The 25,268-nt window shown below is 41.9% G+C and overlaps 1 protein-coding gene across 1 annotated transcript; it reads right to left on the bottom strand.

Moving 5' to 3' along the window:
- Positions 1 to 16,814: 16,814 nt before the first annotated feature.
- nr2f1a (nuclear receptor subfamily 2, group F, member 1a) lies at positions 16,815 to 25,007 on the bottom strand. Its single transcript, XM_076104854.1, has 3 exons — positions 23,466 to 25,007; positions 21,493 to 22,020; positions 16,815 to 17,881 (listed from the first exon to the last, which is right to left on the bottom strand). The coding sequence occupies exons 1-3, from the start codon at positions 23,890 to 23,892 to the stop codon at positions 17,607 to 17,609; spliced, it is 1,230 nt and encodes a 409-aa protein (XP_075960969.1). The 5' UTR covers positions 23,893 to 25,007; the 3' UTR covers positions 16,815 to 17,606.
- Between the last annotated feature and the right edge of the window lie 261 nt (positions 25,008 to 25,268).

Raw genomic sequence — 25,268 nt, 5'->3', positions numbered from 1 at the left:
AATTATTGCCATCCAATGAACTCAAATTAGCCGGGCCACACCATGACAGACAGCTCGGATAGAGAGAGGGGGGGAGCGGGCTTGGAGGAATATAGGTGGTGGGATTGCCAGGTGTATGTTTTGATGTGCATTTCATGGTTTGCGAGGCCCCTTAAGTGAAGTTGGGTTCATTTTGAATTTCCGTGGTTAAGCGAGTTAATATACTTGTGTTATTAAAGGGCCTGCAGTCACCTTGCAGCCTGCTGTCTGATGCCTAACCCCGCCTTCCCATCCCAACGGCTTAGACTTTGTTCCCATCCATTTCATTTCTTTATCAGCCATTCAAATAGAACGTTTCGCTGTCTCTCTCTCTCCCGTCCACAATCTCTCCATCCGGTTGAATAGCTTTCTTTCTAGTCGCTGATGTCCTCATTGTGTTCGCTACCTGAGTCAGCAGGGAGGATGAAAAGAGGAGAGTTTGACGGAGGAAGGACGGGAGGAAGGGGTAGTTTGACATGCAGGGAGGGAGACAGAGGCGATGATAGGCGAGCGGGGCCCTGTGAGGAGTTGAGTGAATTTACCTGCTCCTCCGGTGGCGAGCTGTGCGCGTGTGATAGTGTGTGTGTGTGAAGTTAACGACACAGCGGCCAACTCGACTTTATTGCTGTTTATCCCTGCAGCAAAAGCTGTCAGGTGGTGACAGATTGGCAGCAGCTCTAATCAGTGCCCTCTTCCCTTCTCTCTGAGAGATCCCCTCTCAACTCATTCACTTCTGATCTCTCACAAATGCTTTGTTACTAATGCCATTTATTCTGTGATACATATAATGCATATAGTAAAGTGCAGCTTTTCCTTTTTTACTGTTCGAACAATGTCGAGTTATTCAAAGGTTTCATTCTTTAGTATCCGACGAGAAGCTAAATCGAGACGTATGATTACAAATAAAAAATAAAGGTATAGAATTGAATTACATTGTCTTAAAACTATTTTCTTTGAGAACTTGAAGCAAACCTATGAATTGCAGATGCAAAAGGTTATGTTCTTTAGAAACACATGTTTCAGTCTGAATACAATAGTAATAATAAAAAAACGTACCCATTTAAAACTAAAATATTTTCTATATTCTGCAGAATCTGTAACGAATTAAATGCAACTAATTTCAGGCAACTGTAGTGCAAAAGAAAGTAAGTCCATAATGACATCGTGTTTGATGTGAAAATTACTAATACAAGTTTTTTTTTGTATTTTATGGATCAAAGGGATACAAAAAGCATAATTATTTGATCTTGTCAAGATGAAAAACAAATTGTTATGCTATTACCGTGCAACATTTATGCCTATAACTATATTGCGTATATATTCATACCATTACAATTACAGTTTAATAAATTAACCAAAAACTGCTTTAATCTAAACGTTCCACTCTCAATAAGTGCATGGATTTCATTATAAACCAAGATGTGAGTGAGTGAGTATGTCTGCTACAAACAGATACATGAATACTGTCAAATCAATCGGCAAGCACAAGAACTTCAAGTGTAGAATTTTTTTTTTTTTTTTTTTTTATAAAACCACGATATCCAGCCTCAGCTGCCCGAGTTTCATGCGGAGCCCGCAGAATAACAGTGGACCTAAAGCTATATTTCACTTAGAGCCTTCAATGGGATTGGTGCTTATCTCGCCAACACAGCGCCGCTGACCTGTAGGCTGCAGCATCAGAGGTGTGTGTTTGTGTTGAGGTGTTGACCTGTCAGGGGGGACTTGTTAGGACTTTAACTCCAACTGCTGGCGGTCTCCAGACATCCGGGGGTGGCATCGATTTGAAACTTGTCCTGTCTAATTTGATGATAACATCCAGCCTGCCCCGCCGCAGCACCATGGACAGCGCACTGTCTTGACCTTGCCTTGCTATCAAATTACCCCCGTCTGGGCCACGGTGGGAGCCCAGCACCAACTTTGCTATAGGCTGAGAGAGGGAGAGAGAGAGAGAGAGAGGGAGAGAGAGAGAGAGAGAGAGAGAGAGAGAGATTTCTGCTTCTTTTACCGGAGACAAATCTCCTCTGAAACCAGTGCTTACACCCTGTAATACAAGAGGAGGTTGGCGGTTTACATTGGCTGTTGAGCCAACCGCCTATGTAAACAATACTCAGTCAGGCTTACACAAAGACTTTATTTTATGTGTTTTATCCTTAAAGGAACTGTCCGTCCTTGTATGACTTCCTCCAGTTTAATACCATATGGTCAACTAAATTCATTTAAGTGGATTTTTAAACTGCCCATATTAGTCTGGTGATATAGAAACCGAGGGTATCTATCCTTAAAAATAAACGTTTTGAAGTAGTTGAGCAAGTAATATACTGCAATATAAAAAACCACTCCTATTAAATGGAGAAGTCCTTTATTGAAAATATCATATAAGTAAACGTACAGAAGTATTATTGATAAAACGCACTGAAAGTATCAAGTGAGTGAGTGTTAACTGCATCATTATGGCTGATCCATGTGTCTGAGTGGCATTTTATAGTTGTAGTTGGTTGAGGTGGAGCTCATGCTAACCATTTAAGGCTACTGTTGGTTAATTGTAACTGTAACAATCTATTATATCTTTTGTATTTAAAATCTGAATTTGTTTACTAGTAACTTCAACTGTCAAGTAAATAAAGTTAGTTATTAGTTAACTTAGTTGCGTTCCACCACTGATTTCTTTCGAATCAATGTATTTAAAAAACGAGTTATTGTGGAAAGATCATTCAGAACATACTTTGCAGGTTAAAGGTGGATCTGACATTTGTGAAGCAGATTGAAAGAATTCATCCACTTCAACAGATTGTAAAAAGTCTTCTCACTATCCCACCAGCTTCAGAGAAAAGCAACAGTTCTTCATGCACCAGTCAGACTTGAAGTCAAACCCAACAGAATATGTACAGTATGTGGACGTCTGGTGAATAAAATAGACGCGAAGCAAAAAGAGAAAACAAGCAATTTATATTTTGCAAATGTTCTCGGAGTAGTTACACCCTATCAGCTGGTGCACATACTGTGGTAACAAGTTGATTTGGGAACCAGAATGTCTAAAGTTTGAGAAAGAGCCCAAGGCACCGACGGGAGGGGGATTTACTGGTGGAGAAAGAGAGGGAGAGAGAGGCTGTTTGATGGAGCTCTACAGCTTTGAGACAGCTTGTTAATTAAAACCCCAAGAGACGAGGCTCTGCAGCCACCGTCCATATCAGAGCACTGCTAACTATACTGACAGCAAGTTACTTAACAAGCGAGCGCCTCAATCCTGTACCGTTTTATCACAGGCAAGCAGTGAGATATTCTAATTCGTTAAAATCCCACTGTGGCGGTGAAATATCTTGTTTTCTACTTAAGAAATTATGACCAACCTTCGTATTCTCTGTCATTTCATGGATGGAGCCCAAATGGCTGCTTATGCCTCAAATTCCACACGCCGGCTTAAATGTGGCAAATTCGATTAAGGAAGGAAATAAAGATATGTCAAAAAAATGAGTGAATTAGTCTAGACATAGGTTGGGTGGTATTAAATTCTAAGCTTTATATTCAGGCATTGGAATGATTTCCAAAATCAAAGTAGCTTGCGATTTCAGACAAGCAAATAGGCCTCGGTGCAGATACAAAGAGGCAACATTAAGTCAAAACAAAGAGGCTACTGTGTGTTTTTTGGTGAATGCGTTTTCTGATCAATTTCAATCGAGGTCATATACGCTTTGTCCCAATGCATTATTCCGCCTTAATTGAACCCGCAACGCGCCCTTAGCCTGCGGGATCTCTGTGCAATTTCAATTCTATATGCATGTGTGAGATGATGGCTTGTTAAGTCGAGGAAAACAAATACCAAGAGAGCCTTACTCAAACACTCAAAATGTATGACGGGCTCATGCCCATTGTTCGGGGAAAAAAAATAATTGAAATGCTGCTTCCCTCTTTCCCCCTCTCGCTAATAATGTGTTAGCAAAGTGTAGGCCAACTCGTGTAAATAGCAGTAAGAGAAGACGTGGATTTGGAGGGAATGAGGTGAAGCATGGCTGAGTTTGTGTCTTCTGGGGGGCTGCAGGTGGATAAGCCCCGTATACAGTACAAGCGAACCTGCTGTGCCACACCACCCAGGATCCAACGGGGAGGAAGTGTGACTCTGTGTGTGTGTGTGTGCGTGTGTGTGTGTGTGTGTGTGTGTGTGTGTGTGTGTGTGTGTGTGCGTGTGCGTGCGTGCGTGTATTGGAGGGGGTGACTAGCACGAATGGGTAATACAGCTCAATCAACAATGAAACCTTGCCTGTGGGTAGAGAGACTTTCGGTCCCAGCAAGATTCCAATCCCGAAAAAGTTGTGCCCAAAAGTTTCTTGTTCATGTCTTTCTTGAAGCTCCTGTCCTCATCTATCCATTGTAACAGTTAGAGCACTTCAGCGAATGACACAGTCGATAAAATAATGCATCCTTCTCAACTATAAATACACTACTTACCGACATTAGCTGCCATACTCAAAAAATAACCAACGTTTAATTCCCATATAATATTTCAATTGGCTCAACATTATGATACTGGAGTTTCCATTCGTATTTCAGATGTCTTTATATGAGGAATAAATGGAGCCACAGTGAGGGGAAAAAAAGCCAAAACCAACATTAACAGCCCACATGGGCTGCACTTGCACTGTGTTTATCTTCAGCCACATAAGAGGAAATCCATTCTCTGGGTCTGTCAAGTGATCTATTGTCAAATTAAAAGATGATTTAAAGACACGGTTAGCAGTTGGTGATCGTAATTAAGCAACACAACTATACCAAATTAAACTCAAATTAATTTTCATTAAAAGATTAAACCCAACACTCCTTTGTTTTTCCTCAAACCAACGCATCTTTAAATAATTTAGGCCACAGCAGGTTATTGTTTCAATTTACATCACAAAAGTCAACCGAAAAGGTCCCTCGATTTCAAAAAATAAAACGTTTACAGAATGTACTTTTCCTTGCAGAAATGTCTCTTTCCAAACGTGTGTAACGTGCGTGTTTCTTTGTCATTGACTGCCGTATTAAGGCTCCTGCACCTGATCTGTTTGTGGCTGGTCTGGGGCCACGGCGCTTTTAAAGACAGCTGTAAAAGGCTCTCCAAGTCTCCAACACATTCATCAACGTCAGACACCGACAAGCCGCTATTTAGTGAAAGTGTAACTGCAGCAGTATATCTTAGAGCAGAGTGAGCCACTCAGCAAACAATACAATAGACCTTTTTTCTCCTGGGTTGCAACCAATCTAAAACAGATTATAAACTCGGACAGATGATCGTTGGATTGGTAAAAAAATATAAAATAATGTATGAAGGTTCATTTTCTTCTTTTTTTTCTTCTTTAGTTTTTAACGCGATGAATACATTGTTTTTGCATTAGGCTGCTGGACTTGAAGCAAGCCTTCAACATTGTGTTGTTAACAGTTCATTCAAAAGATTTTATTCTTGCTATAAATTTCTGCTGTGTTGATTTTGTAATCAAACTTAATTCTCTGTTTGCCTGTCTTTACTGAAATTAATAAGACATTATTTATTTGAACATGGATAATTAAAGTCATTTTATTCCTTTCAACATCATTTAAATTTGAATTAGTGTATATATTCTGCAACGTTACATCGCTTAAACAAACAATTAATTACCTAAAGCCCAAATAGTGTGCGATAGTCTGTGTTATCATCAGCTTACATTAAAATTGAAATGCATTGCTGATCGCTGGTTTTAATCGATGTGATTCCACAGCTTAACAAAACAAACAGAAATGTCAGTCGCCATAGGACAGTGCAATTATAAAACTCCCCTATTACACTACAACGCACAGTCTCCGCAGCGGTTGCATTAGAGTCGTTTGCAGCGGTTAAAAAATGGCCCTGGAAAAGCTGCTCTGTGCTGAGCGGTGGACTCTGGACGCTGAGAGCACAGAGCTGAGGAGAGAGAGAGAGAGCGAGAGCGAGAGCGAGAGAGAGAGAGAGAGAGAGAGAATGAGGCGGTTCTTGTGTCAGAGGGTCCCACAACGCAGAGCGCCATCTAGCAAACAAAGGTAGAAACAATAACAGCTTACTGGGGTCTGAGACGGAGAGGCTGTCTTTACGTGCAGGGGCGCAGAGGGACGCCACAACAAAGCGCCGCGGTTTAGCGCCCTTAAAACGTTGTGTGTCTTGCATGCCGTAGCGCGATCCCAGTCCCGCAGTGCATGCTATGCCAGATCGCCGTTTGCACAAGATTAATATACGATCCAACCAAAATCGATTAAATAGTTAGTGTTACGTCTGCTGCTTTTTATTACATTTTTCCACCGGATTCAACTCTATTTAGCATCCGAGGGGTCACGATGGCAAACCAGCAGATCAGTGGTCAAGCTGAAAATGGCAGAACTTTTAATGTCAAAGTGGGTGGGAGGGGAAGGGCGGCAGGTGACTCCCCCTCTTGAAAAAATCAATAGATACTATCACTTTCAAGCTCCATCACAGCGTTATACTGGGGCTGTGTATGTGTACCATAAGCAACCGATACAACTCCATATATATATATATATATATATATATATATATGCTGATGCTTTACTGCTGCTGGGAGGTGTTTTGACCAAAAAAAAAAAAAAAAGACAGAACTAAGTCGTCTTCCCTTTAACATCGTGCTGGTAATGATGGCGCAATAACAGCAATAGCAGTTATAGCCACATACAGTATAATCACCAGGCTAATAATGATGAGTAATAATGATAATAGTGATAAAAGCCTGGTCGCGAGTGTAGAGGCGCAAGCACTATTAGTGCCGCGATCAATGCAGCAGAGCTATACATAAAGTGAGCGAGCGTCACTGTGCTTCATTCAGACGGCGGATTCTTCATGCAGTTGTTTCTCTTAGTCCACGTTGTAACCGAAAAAGTTAAAAAATAACATATTGTGTTCATCAATAGGTGCTGTAAAATGAAAAGCTTGTATAATTCTAGATAATGCAATTAGCAAATACGCTAATAATAAGTAAGCTTTGGTAAGTCAAATAAATCTACATTTACACTTTTAAAACATCACTTAAACATAATATTGAAGTGTAATAATACTAAAGACAACATGTGAGTGATTCGTCGGCTTTAGAAATGATATATGAACCGAGGTGTCATGGGCAACATTTCTCATATTCGTCATTCGCCCCTCGACAACCAGTCATTTGTGACAATTTTCACTCGAATAACGCGTCCAATAACCACCACATCTCTGCGCTGACAGTAAAGTTTAGACTGTATGTGCACACTTATAACCAGGCTAGTAATACAGTTTTAGAAATAATTATAATGAAAGTGTGACTCCTACCACTGAAATACACCTCACCTAATTTTATTTTGATTAAGTGTGTGTGTGTGTGTGTGTGTGTGTATGTGTGTATGTGTGTATGTGTGTGTGTGTGTGTGGACGTGCACGATGTATGGTGACTGTGCCCTCGAAGTAAATTGAGGTATATGCACGGCAGGAGAGTGCATTAATTGATTTATCAATTAATGAGAAATACATTTGCACTTTTATTACGTGTTTTGCCAATATGTGATCTACTATTCTGTGGTGATGTATTATCGTCTTTGGTGATTTATTACATAAAAAAAACTAAAATGTAAGATTCATGTAAAATAAGGTTATTCTTATTTAAATATATATAACAAATATTTCAAATTATAGTATGACATACTCCCTATTTTTCTCAGAATATGCAGGCGTTATAACACTATATTCATACTTTTTCCGTTTTGTCTTTTCTTTACTCTCTCTACAAGTGAATCCTTGACATTCTGCACTTGTACCAAAATTGTAGTAGCTTTTAATCAGAAAATTATAGGCTTGCTCTTTGGCAAAGCCCTATTTTGGTCCTATAAAGAGCCTTTTCATAAATATTTTCTATCTTTTCGGCATTATGGTGCTGTACACAACCCCGCGAGAACACTTCTGACAACCACACTGGTCTCCTTAATGAAAATAATCCAGCATTATACTTGCCCAAATAAGAGGGAACAACTAAGGAGAACATTGGAAACTCTTTCTTTTGATCACCTAAACCTCTATGATCCACCTTGTCGTCCACATGTTTTATTTTCTGCTGCATGTTCTGCAGGTCGTGCCATAGTACTGAGACCCCACCTTCCTTATATACCGCCTGCATGGATAGGAAAGAGTGAAGATGTGACGGGGCGTATTTGAAGTATGACGAGCTTTGTGGTCCAGTCCTTTTCATTCCCTTGCCTCAAATATACGCCCGCTTTCAAATAAGCCTCTTTGGCAATTCCATGCCGACCCCCCCCCCCCCCAACACACACACACCCCCTGCCACCTTGACATGAATGGGCGACTGACCTTTAGGGCCGTGTCCACTCTGCGGTCCAGTTTTATCCAAATAAGCCTTCTTCCCCCACCCTGCCTCATACGATGCCAGCAATTCTTTACTGATATCATCAGCGGATGCAAATGAATTTGGACGGGGTGGGGGGTGCAGGAGTGGAGGGGGTGGTGTTGGTGGCGTAGTCATCGACAAAATACCACACTGACTGCAGAATGCTGCATGTGGAGAGATGGGAATATTGAATACCCCGCCGCCACCACAACCATACCCGAATTCAATATTGCAGGAAAAAATACACATTCCTATTCCAGAAGTATTGGCTGTGAAATACCACCCAAAACAAAGAATCGCCATTCAAATGAGATGCGTTTATTTCTGCATGGCCTTTGAAGAGAAGAGAGGGGTCGTGTCACTCAAAAGGACAGGGCCACTCCGTTTTAACCCCCCCCCCCCCTCCCTCCTTTTTGCTTTCCCTCTCTCCCACCCTTCTCTCCCCCTCTTTTCTCGCTCCTACCGACCCCCACTCACTTTTTTTCCCCGCACGCGCGCTCACGCTCACGCTCACGCACGCTCATTTTCACTATAGCACGCTGGCGTTGGGGGCGACACAGGCTAGATTAGAGCTTTGCTCCTTTAACAAGGGAGAAGAGGCACTTCTATAATCACAGCGGCGGTATGTGGGGCCACAAAGAGTTTGCAACCACAGGGCGACTTGTCTTCTGTAGAGTGGTCCAAGCCGTGGGCAAGCCAGAGAAATGCTCTAACCAACGTATTACTAGGATCAAAACACAGTGGTTATAGTGCGTGAAGAGGTTATTAACCCACAGAGCACAGCAAAAATACACTTCTAAATCTCCAAACAGCATAACCCTGGCATGGTCTGACTTAAGACAATTCAGCACGTTAACAGCACCAGAACACAGCGCGACTGTTCAAGTATTTTTTTAGTATGTAGAGAGAGCCATGCATCCCTTGTCGACGATTTAGAGTGCGTTACTGCACGACTGGCACCCCTCCCTTCCTAAAGCACAGCAGTGTAACATGGACATACACACTTGATGGATGGTGCTGAGTAAGATGGAAAAAAGACATGTATTTATCAACATGCCGCATGTCCTCTGAGGTGGCAGAGAGAGAGAGAGAGAGAGAGAGAGAGAGAGAGAGAGAGAGAGGGAGGGAGAGAGAGAGAGAGAGAGAGACCATGGAGACTAATGGGAGTCAATAGGGAACCTTACCACTGTAAGGAGCGGTTCCCCGTGGCAAAGATGAAAAATACCCTTCAATGCATCGTTTCAGTCAAACATAATAGACCCACAGCAGCCTCTCTGATCAATCAATGTAAACACAGATAGTAACAATACAAACTTCAACTTTGACAGTAAAACAACATAACACAACAGTCAGTGACTAGATAGATAGATAACAATGTCTTAATATCTGTGAGTCTATTATTGACCGTTCTCTTCACAGATACATATTTGTCACGCCAGATGTAAACTAATCCCATTTGTTTGTGATTTGATTTTTTTCATGCTATTTTCAGACAACAGTTTTATGAGTATTTGCACAAACGCGCAAAGATAAAAAGAAAACTACATTTATTCTACCGCAGACACAGGCTTTTATCATATCATAGTAAACCTAACATAGTCATAAAATATGAACGGAATGAGTCTATTAAGCAAATCCTTGGCAAATGGCATTCACATGTGTTTAGTGGAGTGGTTTGATACCTGCTAAAAAGCTTGCCAATTCATTGTCATAGGATAATATAGCAAAGGACTGAGGGTATAGGCGCAGTGGATTATATCTTTACACGCATTATTCTGCTTGAGTGACTGGCTGAAAAAAAACTCACAGGCTACAACAAAGATTGGTCAGGCATGAATGCAGCCCTGTGTGTTTTGTCTTCATAACATATTAATCCATCAAACCATGAAGTGTGGACATTTACTTTTTTTTTTTAAACTTAAGAGTAAACTTCGGAGCAGTTTAAAAGAAAACTTTGCATGCACATAAAGCAGAGCTCACTAGTGGCCCCAAACTTTTTTTATTCCCTTACTTTTTTATCTTTGTATTTTTGCATACAATGCAGCCAAAATGGGTCACCAATAAATTCTGTCTCAGCGTTGATGTAATTGCAACAAAATGCTGCTGAGTATAAATTGAGGGGCTCGGTGGCAGCGTCACACACCATCTGGAGTGTATTAGAAAGAGAAGCCATAAATATTACCGAAAAGCCCAGGCGTTATCAGGTATGTAAGCCCGGGCCTTGCTGCATGGCCTCCCATATGTTGACATAATCAGACTGTTGGGATGTCTATTAAAACGTATCTGAATTTATTAAATGAACACAGTAATTCAATTCAGTTTGTTTGTTCAGATCTCCCAATGACTCCCAGTGTTGGTCTGTTTACATTTTTGGAGAGGGTGGATTATTATGGGATGAAACGCTGCAGGGGCTCATGGGATAGTATCACAGTATTGAGGTTGCTGTTATGGTTGGACCATGAGCAACAGGTTAGCATGGCTTCAACTTCAACTTTCCCCGAAATTGAATTAACTTAACAGCTAATTATTATACGCGCCGGCATTAGTTATTGGTAAGTACGTTTGTCTTTTATAACGGCATCACTTTGCCGCTGAGAAACACGCAGATCCTCTCAAACTTGACAGAATGAATTAGAAGCTCCTCTTGAGCTGCAAACGCTCTGTTACATCCGATTCACACTTTTCCCCTTTAAAACCAAACATTTCCTTTCCGACCATCCGGGTTTCCTGTTTCCTAGGTAGTGTGATTTATTCCGCATTCAATTTATATATTATTCTATTTGCAAACACGCGCGTACAAACATGTAAACCTCCATTCGTAAACATGGATCCATGTAGGCTACTGAGCATACAGCTAGTACAGTAGAGACAAAACTTCCTCTTTGAAGTTTAATGCCACGTGCTGATTAATTCCTTAGTGATGAAACACAGCCACATGCATATATACGGACACACACACACACACACACACGCACACACACACACACACACACAAACATGGTGTTGCATGGACACATGTCCATCCTCTTTCAGTTTTTACGTATATATCCCTCCTCCCCTTTCTCTCACACCTCTCTCTCTTTCTCACTCACTCCCCCTGGCTTTATTCGTTTCAGTCCGAGGAACACACAAGAACACTATGCAAAAGACACACACACACACACACACGGAGGAAAGGGAAAGAGTAGAGAAGGAAAGACAAGAGGGAGAGAGAGAGAGAGAGAGAGAGAGCGTCAAAATGAGCCTTACTTTTTTTCTTTTCCTGCCGTGAATCTTCGTCCATCCGTCGTTGACAGAGCATGACTTGATCCAGCCACTTTTTTCCCCAGTGCTAAAAAGTCTGTTGTAGTGCACTTTAATTAATATATTTCTGGGCTGTGTCCCGAACCCAGAAGCTTTAGAGAGGGAAGAGGAGTGCAGATTGAGACATATTGAGCCCGCTTTAAAAGGATCATTTCATCATGTGGGAGGTTGGGACACACAAAGTTTGGACCCGTGACTGGCATTCCGGAGAGACATGCATATTTTAAAACAACAAAGCAAGACAGAGACCGGGGGCCCCGGGGTGGGAGGGGAGAAAACTTGGAAAGAAGTTACTATCAGATGAACAGCTGTCATTGTTGGGCAAGACTTCAATGCATATTAAGATATAGTCATCTGAAAAAAAGGCGCTTGTCTAAATAATGTCATTGGTAGTCCCTGCATCACTCATTCACATCTTTAAAGTTTGAATTTATTCATTCAAACCTTTATTTTACTTTCTCAAATAGTAGAATTGCAAATCATTTATATAATGATGGAAATCACAACTTTAACTTTTAAAGGTTCAGGTATTTGGAATTGAGTTTTTCTTTGCTCTTACAGCATTATTCAATCTGTGTTTATTCTACAGAATATCTTAGAGTTGTAACTAACGGCTTTAATAGTAAACTAGCGGACAAACGTTTCAAAGGTAAAATTATATTTCACAAAGTGACACTACATGGAACCAATAACGCCCCAAACTAAGTGGAAAAATATTTACTATACAATTGAAGTGGAAATATAATTATTTTAATTTACCTTCACATAATGAACATACAGGGTGTATTTTTTTAAATTCCTGAAATATCTAAATAATAGCCGTTGAGGTTGCAATTTAAAACATCTCCCTCGTCTATGTTGTCAAGTCACACACAATTGTATCTTCCAAGTAAAGCGAATGTGCTTTGCGCTGTCACTTCTGCACTGCTTTTACAACATCGCTCTACCCCCTTTTTTCTCTGCTTTACTGGAAGGCTTTCTCTCTTGTGCACGGGGTCCATTCGTGCAAAAAGGGTGGAGAAGGCATAAATACAAATGTGTTGGCTGTGACGAGAGATCTGTTCGCTGGAAATGAAGGGCCAGGGGAAGAAGACAAAGGGGGGAAAATGCATGCAGTGGTGTAGAGCTGGATATCTCTGTTAGTTGTCAGCGTTTAGTCCATGGCTGTGGAATGCTAATGAGTGAGGTCTCTCTCCCTTTCTCTCTCCTTTTCTCCCCCCCACACACACACTCTCTCTCCCTCTCGGGGAGAAGAAGCGGATCGATAGCTGACCCGATGGTTTTGGCCAATGCTTTATTTATCTGGCCAGGCAATGATATTATCAGCCTTGAACGTTATATACAGCAAACGTCTTCCTAAATCAACACAAAGGGATCCGCTTACACAGCAATCCGGGCTTTTTCTCACAACCACCTCTCTCTTGCTCTCTCTCTCTCTCTCTCTCTCTCTCTCTCTCTCTCTCTCTCTCTCGACCAGTAGCGCGCGCACACGCGCTTACTTACGCTGGTAGAAACACGCTTTTACGCACGGGCATGCAAACGAACGCGCCCGCACACATACAGAAAGACCTCACACATATATAAAATCCCTACCATTGACTACACACAGTTTAGACAATCATTACGAACTTGCGTGCGCGCACACACACACACACACACACACACACATGCGCATGGAGGCGTCCCCGGGAGGAGTCCCCTTATGTTACATTCACAACTTGGGATATTTTATACCCCGTAGGGCTGGATTTGATCCATGGCTTAAAGGTTGCCTATGAGGTCCGCGGACAGATCTCAGAACAGCACGTTGTAATCATAAAATATGTCTCTCTCCGTTGACTGTGTAAAGTCAATACAACAACAAAATCGGGCTGTTAGCTGGGATACAGCGGAAACATCTCACGGGAATCCATTTAATTTTGGACATTTGTCCTCACTGTGCCGTTCCCAGCCATTTTGCAAGCTCGTGTGAGTGAGGTGCGTGGTAGACACGGTGGAGCACTTGTCGTCCTGTGTTGTCATCATTTTTACGCACAAGACAATATGAGAAATAAGCCGTGTCATACTTCAGAGGGCCCCCCATTCATACACGGAGCCGCTATTTGGAAATTGTTATTGTCTCAAACAGCAGTATTTGTCAAATGTGACCAAGAAAACTAGGCTACTATAAGTGAAATGAAGTGACGTGTGACGCCAATACAACGTTTCCACAGCTGCATGAAACCATTGGCTTGCATTGAGGGTTTTGGAGAAATAGGTTCGCTGACAACTTAGGATAATAAATGTTTCGCTTTCAGACGGATATCTCAAACGTGAAATCGCACCCAGCTGCTTGTGTAAAGCAAACAAATAGCCCCCCGTGTTAGGAGTCCTCCACTTGTGGTTTGATGAATGAAACTAGACAAAGGTAAATGGTTATTTAACTCATTTCGTAGTAACACTTTGGTAACCGGAGTTTCCGAAATTACAGAGACACAAATGGGGCCCATAGTGTGCCACATATCCATCTCCCTTACCCACCGCAGCTATAGTCCAATCTGACAGTGCATTTACTTCCTCTTAATGCACTTTGTACTTTTTATTTTCTTTAATAATAAAGTATACTAATAATGCTTTCATCACAGCAGAGGATAAGGAATTTGATGATGCATGTCTATGATACATATAGCTTTATTATTTGAGGTGTTGCATTATGTACCAATTTGTCAAAGAATCGAGAATGGTCCACAGTCTAAATAGAAAATATCACTTTTTCCAGAGTCCTCGTGTGTTTCGCTTGTATTGCCTTTACTGAAACGTTAATTAGCAACACATGCCACCATTTCGTCTATTTTTGAACTATTGCTTTATATAGCCTGTGGTATAGCAACTGCATAACCGAATGCTCTCAGCAAGAGGATAAAAGATAGATACTCTTGAGGGATTTAGAATACATTATGTGGAGACAACCAGCTGAAAGCTGCGTTTAATAACCAAACAAACAATTAAGTCCAGAGCCACATTAAACAAAAACGACCTGGACTGTTGCGATGGCCTTGGTGAAGCCATATTCTAGTCTTTGAAAAACAAACATTTATTCGCACATTCAGCTTTCCTTGCCGTCCAGGAAACGATCATCTGGATTATTTCCAAAACAACACACGCTAAACAATTCCAGTGCTTCAGTAATTATCTTTTTTTAACGCTGCGTTTTAGAGGTCGGTAATGTGTGTATATTGTTCAGTTGTGTTTAAATTCAGCATATTCTGCCACCAGTACCAAGCAGAAAGGAATGGCTCAACTAACTCATTATTCTGCAACTTACACCTGACCTGAAGCTCCGGGAGAATCAGACCCTATTCATAAAGATCCAACCCATGACGAAATATCACATCCATGTTTGTACAGTGGCGTAAGCAACAATAAGGCGTCTGACAACTGACCCAGTGCTACAGACAGGTCGATTGGGAGCTAATAGGTACAATATGCCTGAACAGACTCATGAGAATGAAAACTGTATCCCTGTGAGAGAGCATTTGAGGACAACCTAAAGCACAACCTATAGTAGGCTATCATTCCAGCACGAGTGAGAACTAATGAATACCTTCATATTATAGCCTTTGAAGGAGACAGGCAATATAAACAAATAACCCACTGGCACAAATACCCCTCCCCCAATCCTATAAGACAGATAACAAATATGGCGATATCAAATTGCGACATTGCACCGCGCTACATGCAGTTCAGCTCCCGTCCTCCTGTCCCTCATCGCTGCCAGTCAGCAGATGAAGATGTGAGCAATATGGCACACAAGCAACACGTCTGATGATGAAGAAGGGGGACTAACAGGCAAATGTAATAATTGTCACACCGAAACCCCATTTTCTTCTTAACGCGATCCAATTTATCACATTTTACCCCTCTATGTGAGTGTAACGCTGTAATGACAGTGAGGGTAGATCCAGGTCCATGACTGGGCTTCCTGTGTCATTTTGTGGAGTACATGGAGACAAAACGCACAGAGAGACAGACCAATGCAAGGACAGAAACTCCATGTAACCCATCTAACACGTTGAGGACTTATCGATGTACTCATTACATTCTGAATGTATCAGGCAAACCAAGGCCATATCTCTTTCTGTCTCCCTCACACACACACACACACACACACACACACACACACACACACACACACACACACACACACACACACACACACGTGCCTTCCATCTCACACGTTTCCCCTCTCATTTGTCTCTGCACCGGCTCCACATTCTCTCTCTCTCTCTCTCTCTCTCTCTCTCTCTCTCTCTCCCTCCCTCTCCTTCCTCCTCTCTATTCCCACACAATGCATCACCCTCGGTGTTCCTATCGACTGGCTTACATGCTGTAAAATACATTTTCCAGATTGATCACGCATATCACAGCAGCTTTGCAGCGGGGCCTAACCCTTTTGCCAAATGACGCCCACATCAATATTGAGGTATGCACTATCAAGGCAGAGTTTTTAAGAACGGGGGAGAGGGGAAAATTGTTTGGTTTGTGAGGAATCACCTTGATTAAGCCACATGAGGTAGGATAGAGGTGGCTCTGTGTGGTGCGCAGGCTTTCCTCACTGTCTGGGAAAATATTAAACATTAATACGCGCACAGGCTGGCAGAGAGCTCACCAATTCCTCGTGTATAGCCTTCCCTCCTTTGTGTTAGCAATGTCAGTTATCTCCGTGAGTCTGTTAAAATGTAAAGTATGCACCCATTGTTTCATTACCACACTTAATCCCGTGTTTCACCTCGTTTTCGGTGGTATTGGCGCATTAGAGAGAGGCAAAATTCTGAATTATGTTTCAGTATAAGGCAATGCAGAACAGTACACTCGGTGACTGTAGACGGCACTTGCGCTCAGGAGCCCACAGAGACAACATATTCCCCCTGATGATATAAAATAAGACCGAGAATCTTGATATTTACTTCCAGGAAAATGCTTGAGAATGAGACATTGTTGCCTATTTCTTTTTTAATAGTACAGTCACCATCACACAACTTCATCAACCGACCCTTCTGCAAAAAGCTGCATCATGGAGTAAGCAAATTGAAGGCAACAACCAATAAAATTCAAGAAACAATGAAAATATTCAAGACGAAACAAACAAAATGTATTTGAAATGATATATTAAAAGTGCTTTTGATTTTCATGTCTCTCCTTTGACTGATGATCGACTCCACACGCACTCATGGCCCGGGGAATGGCGCCCCAGACGTCCTCTCAGTTAAAATGTCCTGGAGGTCAGTTTGCTGCTGTTGCAGGTCCATCGTTTCAATTGGGAAAAAAGTTCAACCATCAGTGGTGATATTGTCATAGCGATTAGACTGTTTCTTAATTGTCTAAATTTCTTTATTTTTCTGTTTTTAAATTCTCACTTCAATTTTAATTCTTGGAGAACATAGCTTCGACAACATATATCGCACTCATTATAAGAAGCAAAAAGGTTATATCAAAAAAGTATTAGTATAGAATCACAGAAACCCTGGTTTAGAACCAGAAAAAATACAAAACAGAGAGGTACATAGACACAGGACATTTCTTATAATTGCTTGGAAACATTATTTTCCTGCTAAGTCTTGATTCTTTTTTTCTTACTGCGCATATGATGTTTTTCATTGTATTTGTATTTTTTACAAAAAAGGAAAATAAAGACTAGTATTTTACAAAATGAAGAGTATTGTTCTTGACGATGAGGGTGGATTTACACAGGTGTAAAGTCCAGTTCCAATATTTTTCTGTACATAATGTATTCCATCTCAGTCCCAGAAGACAGAAAAAAAGTAATGTCCTCCAAGTTTTTCAGAAAAGGTCCTATATATAGTCTTCTTGGAGGAGGATGGGGTGAAGGGTGCTGAATTTTGGTCCTTTCTTTCCTCTCTTTTTCCCACTTTCACATTAGGATCATTGGATGGACATGTAAGGCCAGTTGAAGCTGCTCCCGGATAATAGCATATCCCTGATGAGGGTTTCAATAGGAGTTTTACCTACCAAGCGGACGAAGAACAGCTGCTCGATTACCGACGATGAGACGGTGCGCAGAGAGGGCAGCCGCAGCAGGAGCTTCCCAAAGCGGCTGGGCTGGTTCGGGTACTGGCTCCTCACGTACTCCTCCAGGGCGCATTGAGATTTCTCCTGCAGGCTCTCGATGTGAGCAGCATCCGACAGGCCACAAGCGTCTGAGAAACACACACCAAAAACACTGTGGTCAGGCTCGACACGTCTCTGAAACCCCAAGGTACGACAATGTTATGGAAAAGTCTCTCAATCGGATTTTATTTTGGTCTTAAACCTCAACATGTCGTGGAACAAGTGAAACAATATGGGCTAAAAATATATTCTTAATAAGGTATTATATTATTATTAAAACATATCAGACTCTTAGGTCACCAAGCTTTCAAAGAGGTGGTAAATATACATTCAACTTTTTCATCATATATTATTTTAAATATAGGCTATAGTACTCAAATGACTCTGCTGACAATTCCACTTAATATTTTCTTTTCAAAATTTGAACACAAAAGCGAAATGGTCAATTGTGGCCTCACGTGGGCTTGGCTGTGACAAGTGCACACCTTGCCATGCCCAATTTTAATTCCTGCAGAAGCACCCTGTTATCATTCAACATCGGCCTTTACGTAGTATTGACAAAGTGGAATGAACAAACACACTGCCCAAACATGCTACATCACATTGAGCGAGTGGGACTGTCACGCAGAATAAACAAGGGGCTTGCTGCTGAAGCAGGGGATGCACAATTCAGTGGAGGGTATCTCTGCCTGCTCTAACAACAATCAACAATAATATAGAGTTAAATGTCACGAAAACAGTGTTGTTAACGTGTAGAGGAAGAATTGACGGAGCAAATGGAGCGAAGGCGAAAGGTATAGGGTACAGGCCTAAAGGCCGATGCTCTTGATGTCTGAACTCTGGGGATTCAAGTATAAGGAAACATAAACGGCACTGATGAATCTGAAATTACACCGGATGTAATGTGACCTAATTACTCTGCAGTAAGCTGTTAAGTCATTTCGCCGAACTTCTCTCCATAGACCACTTTTGCCCTGTTTTTTTTTAATGTAGCCTATAGGACAGGCCGCTGGAAGCAATCACATTTATTAGAGGAGGTGAAGTCAATAGTCACGCAGAAGCGACATAAAATGTCAGAAAATGAGCGTATGCAACACGCAGGCGAGACGTGTGTTTTGGTGCACACTGGTGGTTTATGCAGCCTTGTGCAAAGCATATAAGGCTTGTTAGTGTCGTACAATGTCCTGTTATAAAAAGACGTTGTTTTTTTTTACACAGCCCAAGCATGCGTGTTCAATAAACTGCTGTAAATGCAAGCAGCATAACCGCTGCCATACATGGTCCACGTAGTCTAGGCTGTCCTCAACATATTGAGCCGTGCTTTTGTAAAGACTACATAAGGAAGACAGCTTTAGTTTTCAAGCACTAATACATTAAACACCGGACAGAGGCGTTTAAGCCTATTCGTGAATCCTCAGTGCTATAACTCACTATGGCCAGACACAATAACCTTATGAACCCGGGGGCAACGCTGAGATCTTGGGGTGATTTACTGTGACCTTATTCCCGCCGGTCAAAGCCCCATGTATGCAAATTCCTCTGGATTAACGCTGAGTGTCCCTTTTAAAAAAACTACAGCAATCAATAATGTTATTAATTAATTACATTTAGAAATTTCAGGTAAAATAACCGATAATAATGCATCAAGAGAAAGCTGGTCAAAGACACCCAATAGTTCTCCATCAGACCTGCCTGCAACCCTGCACCCCACTACCCATACTGAGACGTGGGAGCAGATCGCTTCCAGATTCGACTATTTCTGTGGTAGTTTAGCAAAGGCACACACTGCAGCGTGGATAAGGACTTAGTGTAAGACAATGATCCAGACCTGAACTCTGGTGAAATAGTGTAGCCTGTCCACCATTCTGTATGCATCGCATACTGACAAGACTGGTGTTATTAAAGGCAAACAATCCAGGCTGGTCTTGGCAACGTGCCACATGACTTGTTATAGCCAACACCAGTTGTTGCCTATCAACCTAACTAAATCATCTGCTAGAAAATAGAGGTCGTTAAGAAGTTTCTCTTGGTAATCTGCGGTGAATTAGTGAAACGCAGGGCAATAGGAAAATATGGCCAAATATGTGCGCACGGTAAAGTGAATCAAACAGGATGTCATATTACTAACTGAGGCAAAGTATTTATTTGAGTTAAAACACATGTTTACCTAACAGTATGCCTTCAAATTGTTGCGTGTCAAAGTTGCCAAAAACCCCAAAACTGAAAAAGTAGTTATTGTGGCTCCTGAAACTAAAAAAGATATAAAAATAGAAAGTTCTCTAACTGGAGGAAAACCTATGTGGTAATGTTGCATTCGCAAAAAAATAATAATAAATGAAAATATAATTAAAGGTGGTTCCTATACATTTGGAGAGCACTCAAGAGTTTAGATAATTTAGATCCTGACTATACACAGCTTATTATTACTTTATAAATATTGCGTTGGATTATGTATCAATAATATAATAAAAAACAGTAAATGTATGCATGTATGCAGTTGTACATCAATGTGACATTAGGTAAATAATAAACAATAATTATTGTGTAACTACTCAATATAAAATTGAGTTATGACGCTTTCTAGGGATATTGAAAGTGGTGATAATTTCAATATAACTCCAAATCTGAAAACTACAGTAAAACTGAATATTTTATCACGAACGTGTCCAATTATAGGATATGTATAACCATGAGACAGATTTTTTTAATGGGCCAAATGTGAGACAATGAAGTCAAAACTTTGAGGTTAGTTTTGAAGTAGTTTGGGGCCTGACTTTCCTATTCCTTCCAATCACTACAAGCCTCCCTCGACATAACGGGCCTAACGGCACCACGCGTACACAACTAACTCCAAAATATCATCTAAATTACGCACCGAGAGTAAATGAGGACCTTTAAGACCTTACCCCAGTCACCGATCAATTAAGCTATCAACAATGTAGGTTACTGTTGGACATTTTGGCTGGTGTCTTTTCAACACGTGTGGAACAAAATAAACTATCCTCAATAACTTCGAAAACTAATAGGTCAGCTAACAATCTATAGCAGTGCTGCTCTGAGTCCTACAGCAGCGATGCATTGACATATGAGTCAACCTCCATCAGCTTTTTTGATCTCAGTCTGCTAAGGATTATTTCCTGCCCCCAAGACATGTGTTTGTGCACGCAAAACAAGGATAAAAGCATGCACCAACACTCATAAATGCATCAGCTGTCATATATCATTCTGCGATAGACTATTTCATCTTTACGCTCGATTATTTGACACCTGTTCTAAAATTTATGGACGCGAACCTACAGTCTCGCTCTCGGCTCAGACGTGTTCAAGAAAGTTTAAACTCAACAATTATAAAATATTTACATATATCAGATTGTCAATTATATCCGATTTAAAGCGCATTTATCTGAGTGTTACAGTAACAAACTTGATGCGCTCACTCAATCTGGATTTGTTTACACGTTTTATGCTGTGGCTACAACTGACATGGGAATGCATGTAAGTGGATATGTAGCAAGCTGTTTACAAAATAGCTATTCCATCGGCAACGCAAACATCTCGTAAACTCAGATTTGTGACCAACCTATACTTGACAGCCATATTCTTGACGCCAGTGTTTTGCCCTGCGAGCCTCGCTCAGTGCCCCCAGTAACATTACTACAACTAGGCCTCATTTGATTATAGACATGTCGCGGACACCCACCTGATGTAAAAAGCACGATGGCCTTGAGGCAGCTGTACTCTGCCGAGTCTACGTGCAGGGTCTTAAGCTTCTCCACTTGTTCCTGGAAGATCCGGATGTGATCCATGAAAGCCACAACACGGTCCGCGGACATCGGGGAGGCGTGGAGGCCCGCAGCGGCGAGCAGAGGGGCCACATGCAGAGGCATGGAGCACTGGGCCGCGTTAAGCACAAACAACTCGCTCCACGTCAGCCTGAGAAGGGACACCTGGTCCGTGATCTGCAGGTCGGGAAAGAAAGGGATGTTTCTCGCCCACTCCACGGCGCTGAAGAGCAAACGAGCCGCCAGCTCGCAGATGTTCTCGATGCCCATGATATTGTTGGGCTGCATGCACTGGCTCCCGTACCGGGACGTCGGATAAGGCTCGGCCCGCAGCAATAACGAGATGTATCCGGACAGATAGCAGTGGCCATTCAGAGGGTCCCCGTTCGTCAGCGCGTACTGGCCTGGGTTGGGTTGAGTTGGAGGCATTCGTCCTCGCTGAACCGCTAACAAAAAGAAAGAGAAAAAAGAGGAAATGTGCATCCAGGACTGATAAACATTGTTCACGAGTACTAAAGCCGTAAAGCAAGCTAAAGCTAGTGTGTTTCTCTTCAGTAAAACGGCATGCCCTGAAATCTAAATTCAGCACGCTTTTCAAAACATTTTGACTCGTGAATGCCGTTTTGTAAGAGTAAATGATTACGTCGACAGCATAAACATCTTATCAAAACAGATGTGCTGTGTCCCTCAACTTGCACTCTTTGCATTTGTATTTAGGGTTGCACGCTACATGGATTGTATGCAAAATGAAAATACAATCACATTTATACAACAAACACACATTTTCTGTTAAACAAAGGTACATTTAACACATGTATTATCATGGGTATTTCAAGGCGTAATTGTAGGCTATATTGTATGCAGCAACCTAGTTATATTACTTTACATATTTATATTTATTTACGTGCGGTTTTGTTTATATTTACAATAATTCATTGTGGCCAAACATATTACAAATATGATTGATAAATACTGTTTGATTCAATCACATTTACGCATTTTACCCACATCAAAAGTTCAGCTGGGAATAAAAGGAATTCAGCTATTGTTTAATATTAAAAAATAAAATATTAATGTTACTCAGGGCACATTCTACTTGGGCTTGTACTTTTGTTTCACAAACAGTAGATTTTGAATAAGGGATGCTTGCATGAATTGGAAGAAAACACTTGACATAGAAAGTAAAGTTATACGGCCTGTAATGCACCAGGCAAAACAATGAGCCATGAACAACTTAAGCGGCATTATTCAGTGTGTCTGAGCTGTCTAGTCAGCATAAGGAGCTAGAGCGAGACGTGGGTTTGTAGTGTGTTCATTTTACATTCACACACACAGATTACAAACCCGTCTGTACAATTATAAATTAGTAAACTGCATTTACGTATAGAAGGGACTATTAACCTTGCCCATTGTACACGCACGCGCACACACACACACACACACACACACACACACACACACACACACACACACACACACACACAGACAGAGAGAGAGAGAGAGAGACAGACAGACAGACATACAGGCACACACACATACACACAACCCCTCTTCTGCTCAAAAACCTATACGTAAAAAGGGCCTGCTGGATAGAATGCCTTTGCTTGATAATAGTACAATTTACACTGCAAGAAAAACAAAATAAGGATCAGCTAGACGAGCCGCTTTGTTCAGGCGACACGCATTGACGAGCAGAACCGCTGTGGCTGCACTGGCCTTTGCCTCTCTTACATAGGCAGAAAGACTAACCATTCATGCAAACACCCCTGAAAAACATGGATGGAGACTGCAGTATGCTCAGCCATATGCCTTTGACCTTAATGCAACATGGCAGTCGTGTTCGTCTGCTACTAGGATGCGTAATCATGAGTGTCTTTTAAAATATATTCACCTTCCCGCCGCATTCCCACTTTTAAACATTTCTTCAGCCGGCAGTATTGGCACTGATTTCGGTGGTGCTGGTCAATGGGACAGTTCCTGTTGGCACGACATGAGTACGTTAAGTTCCTCCGTACACTCCTCTTGAAGAAACTTTTGCATCCCTCGCAGGTGAACTGGCCATAGTGTTTGCCGCTCGATTTGTCTCCGCAAACCACACATTCAATATGCTGCTGTCCAGAATTCTGACTCCCCTTTTCCCCGGCAGTCCCCGGTGTGGACGGGGGTCCCGGCTGGCTAGGGGTCTGCGGAGTGTGCGGCGCCGCTGACGCCGCCTGCTGCTGCTCCCTCGCCGGCTGCGCTGCTGGGTTGGGGCCGCTCGGAGGTCCTCCGGCCACGTCTTCCTGCGGATCTCTCCAGACGCTAACTACCATTGCCATATCTCTGTCCCTGAAAGTGCTATAAAGCGAAATGATCGCCGGTGTTTACGAAGCGTAGGATGGGGAAAAAAAAGGAGATCTCAAAAGACGGGGCAGTGCAAAGTCAAATCGGAACACGCAATCTCATATGGGGTAAGAAGGAGAGTAGAACGCGATCAATACATTCAAAATACAGGAGGGCGATTGAATAGGCACCCGATCAGGATATACAAGTATCGGGAGGCCAGTTCCAAGGTAAATTGCAGTCAGCCATTCAGGAGTCCCCGATCTTGTAGGAAAGCCAGAGTCCAGTCGTAACAAATTGCAGTTTGATATAAAATAGCCACAAAGGGAAGGCAGGAGCGATTCACATGGACGCAGGAACGAGTAAAAAAACCTTTTGCTGGAAAGACACGCGATCCAAAGTGCTGCGGAGATAAATTCCTTTCTCTTTTCTTCTCCGTGCTCCTTTACACTCCCGTCTTCGTCGTTTAGGAGTAGAGGAAAAACTGAAGAGCCGGATTTTTACATCTATTTTCTTAAATAAGCCCCATCATCTCGCCCAGCAGCGAAAGAAAACCGCGTCGCCGAATGAAGTGCCCATGTATAGTTTCACCTCTCTCCAGCAGGAGGAATGGAGATACGAAGAGAAAAGATAAAAAAGAAGACCAACAGCAACAACTAATAGAATATGCAAGAAGAAGGAGAGACCCAAAAATGAATGCGCTTAAACGGGAGGACCAGCAGAGCAATGTTTCCGAAACGGGGGATCTGCGCGAATGTCTGTATATAGTGAACTTTGACACTACTATTGAAACTGACACGTTTCTATGGAGATCGCTGCGCCTTATATGGTGCTCATGTCAAGGAGCCAAGAGAGGGGCTGCTGGAGACTGATAATCAAAGGCGACTGACTGGCCAGAGCCCTGCATAGAGGAGGAGGAGAGGAGGAGAGGGGGGAGATAGGGAGAGAGAGAGAGAAAATGGGAGGCTAAGGTTATAGCCAAGCCCTCTCTTTCTCTCCATTGGTTAGAGTCCCCCTCCGTTCATTCACTGCAAAAAATGTCCACCACGAGAAGTCATCGTGTCCCGTGTTCAAATCTTGAAATGTTATATTTCTTCAAAAAACACTGTAGAAAAAAAAAAACAAGTGCAGATTATAGACATTCGCTTGTTTCCAATCGCAGTCCGTTTCGTTTGAAGAATATGTAGGTGCTAATACAATGAAATAAAGCAGAGTAAGCAGGGGTATTTCCTTTAGAAATTAACAATCGATGTAATAACATTTACAGTGATGGGTCGATTGGCATTGGAAACAAGTGGGAACATCTCACCCCGATGAAAGATGCAATCTGTTTTGTACTGTTTTGGTAAATGCAATATTTCCAGACTCAATA

This window comes from Anarhichas minor, unplaced genomic scaffold (assembly GCF_050575085.1).
Source record: "Anarhichas minor isolate MPS153535 unplaced genomic scaffold, ASM5057508v1 ptg000030l, whole genome shotgun sequence".
Lineage (NCBI taxonomy): Eukaryota > Metazoa > Chordata > Actinopteri > Perciformes > Anarhichadidae > Anarhichas > Anarhichas minor.
Note: the sequence above shows the minus strand (reverse complement) of the source record. Positions and strands in the feature narration are given on the sequence as shown.